This window comes from Vicia villosa, unplaced genomic scaffold, assembly GCF_029867415.1.
Source record: "Vicia villosa cultivar HV-30 ecotype Madison, WI unplaced genomic scaffold, Vvil1.0 ctg.003157F_1_1, whole genome shotgun sequence".
NCBI lineage: Eukaryota > Viridiplantae > Streptophyta > Magnoliopsida > Fabales > Fabaceae > Vicia > Vicia villosa.
Window position 1 is genome coordinate 93,264 of NW_026706127.1, and position 2,577 is coordinate 95,840.

Sequence of the window (2,577 nt, forward strand, 5' to 3'; positions counted from 1 at the left end):
ACTCATCATTTTCAGATCATAGCGGATAGAGTATTGGACAAACTAACTATTTAAAAAGGGATGCCTTCTTTTTATGATTAATATGGTTCAATTGGTCAATAATCTTTTTAACAAACTACATTCTTACATTAGAAATTTTGTGTAGATATGTAGCTTAAACAGTAAAAGTTGATTACTACATCTTAAAAGATTATTTGCTCACTTTTGTCTGAAGGAGGTCTTGGTCTGAGAGGTATTAAGACACTAAACAAAGTTGGTTATTCATATCTTTGTTGGAATTGTTAGTATCAATAATCAATGGTCTTTAATATTTATTAGTACATACTTCAAGCACAGTCAATCAATCATGCATCATATTTCTTCTTCAATATGGCCGACATCAAGCATTTATTTTTCTTTTTGAAAATACATAATAGATGGAAGGTTGGTTATGGGAAGGACATTGACTTACGGACTAACAAATGTTTTGGATACAAACACTACAACAAATAACCCTTTTCATGACAGAGCTTTCACGTCATCTAGAAAAAAGCGAGGTTTTATTCCAAGGTGATTTACCATTCAGGACATGCTTTGAATCTCAGCTAATGCATTTTATGTTTTTATTTGTTAACAACTGTAAAATAAATGATTTAACCCTTCAGTTTCTTTGATAACCAGAAGGATAAAATAATCAGATTTTACTATAAAATACTTTGAACAGATTTTACCCTAATGCTATCTTATTTGTAGTCGCCCCACCGTCAAATGTATAATTTTTTTAGGATGAATTGCAAAACTGAAATAAATGTTCTTCTACATTGAAAAAAAAATACTTTTTCAACTTTTGCAGTCTATCTCAAACAATGGTGTGAAAGGACTCGATTCTATGTCCAAACATCACATGCCAGCAGATGTGGTCACCATCATAGGTACTCAAGATATTGTGTCTGGAGAGGTGGATAGATAGGACTGCTAGTTGCTCGATCAGGACCCTAGCTTTATTGTGAGCCAAAAACCTTGATGGATTCCCCTTTTGCGGCATTACCCCGGTAAAATTAACTTTAATTTAATATGGAATTCTCTGTAAGAACTCCGGAACTAACAACTCTATTAGAAAGTCGAATTACCAACTTTTACACAAATTTTCAAGTGGATGAGATCGGTCGAGTGGTCTCAGTTGGAGATGGGATTGCACGTGTTTATGGATTGAACGAGATTCAAGTTGGGGAATTGGTTGAATTTTCCAGCGGTGTGAAAAGAATAGCGTTGAATCTTGAGAATGAGAATGTCGGAATTGTTGTCTTTGGTAGTGATACCTCTATCAAAGAAGGAGATCTTGTCAAACGTACTGGATCTATTGTGGATGTTCCCGCGGGAAAGGCTATGCTAGGGCGTGTGGTTGAGGCATTGGGAGTACCTATTGATGGAAGAGGGGATCTAAGCGATCACGAGCGAAGACGTGTCGAAGTGAAAGCCCTTGGGATTATAGAACGTAAATCAGTGCACGAGCCTATGCAAACTGGGTTAAAAGCGGTAGATAGCCTAAACAACTATGATTTATTCCTAATTAAAAGTTGGATGCATTCCAAGCATGCAAATTGTATACGCTAGTGAAACCAGTGATAATGATATCATCAACAATCAATCTTAGTGAAGGCATGTATGATATTCAAGTGCAGATCTCTAGCATCTTGTATGGGACTTGGAAATGCTGTATTTTTTATATTCTGGGTAAACAATCTTGATATTTTGCGAAGATTTATTGCATACAATAAATATTTGATATTATGGGTAAATGATGTAACCATGTTTAAAAAAATTACTCTTACCCCTCGATTTTGTTTTTAAAACCGAGGGGTTACAGTAAAATAAATTAATTTTTTACAAAAATGGTTACATTGTTTACCTAGAATATTAAAAATATATTATATACAGCAAATATTGTATGGGACCTCCTTATGCTGTAATTTTAATATTCTGGGTAAACAATCTGATATTATGCGAAGATTTGTTTCATATACAAAGTATTTTTAATATTATAGGTAAACAATGTAATCATTTTTGTAAAAAATTAAATTATTTTACTACCCTCGATTGTTTTAAAAATCGAGATCATAGTTAAGTGTTTTTTTCATCATTTTCAATCAACGACCTTAAATAAATCTTTGGCGTCCATTTAAAAGTTATCAACGCTCAAGAATCCACCATTAGTGATCTGCGTGAAACCTAAGGTACGTCCATTATATAAATTCTCTTACGATATTGAAAATCTAAATGAAACATATGAAACCTAAGGAAACTTGGAAAAGTTCTCTTCGATGGATTGCAAGAGCAAAAAATCATCTGGGTCCAAGGTTTGTTCTATTAAATTTTTATTTGTACTAAAAATATTGTTTACTATAAATTTTAATTATCTTACCCTTTTTTTCACCAGAAACAAATACATGCAGGATTCTTACATGAAAGAGTTTTCCAGTATTTCATCTTGTCCAGAATGTCAAGGAATTGAAGATCCAACATATGATCTTCATGGACAATTAATGTAATATTCTTTGTAAACATTATACTGAGTTTTATTAAAAAAATGTAATATTA

The 2,577-nt window shown here is 32.6% G+C and overlaps 1 protein-coding gene across 1 annotated transcript; it reads left to right on the top strand.

Moving 5' to 3' along the window:
- The first annotated feature begins 860 nt into the window (after nt 1–860).
- LOC131640472 (ATP synthase subunit alpha, mitochondrial-like) lies at nt 861–1,593 on the top strand. Its single transcript, XM_058910862.1, has one exon. It carries the CDS (start codon nt 1,054–1,056, stop codon nt 1,591–1,593), a length of 540 nt encoding a protein of 179 aa, XP_058766845.1. The 5' UTR covers nt 861–1,053.
- The last annotated feature ends 984 nt before the right edge of the window (nt 1,594–2,577 follow it).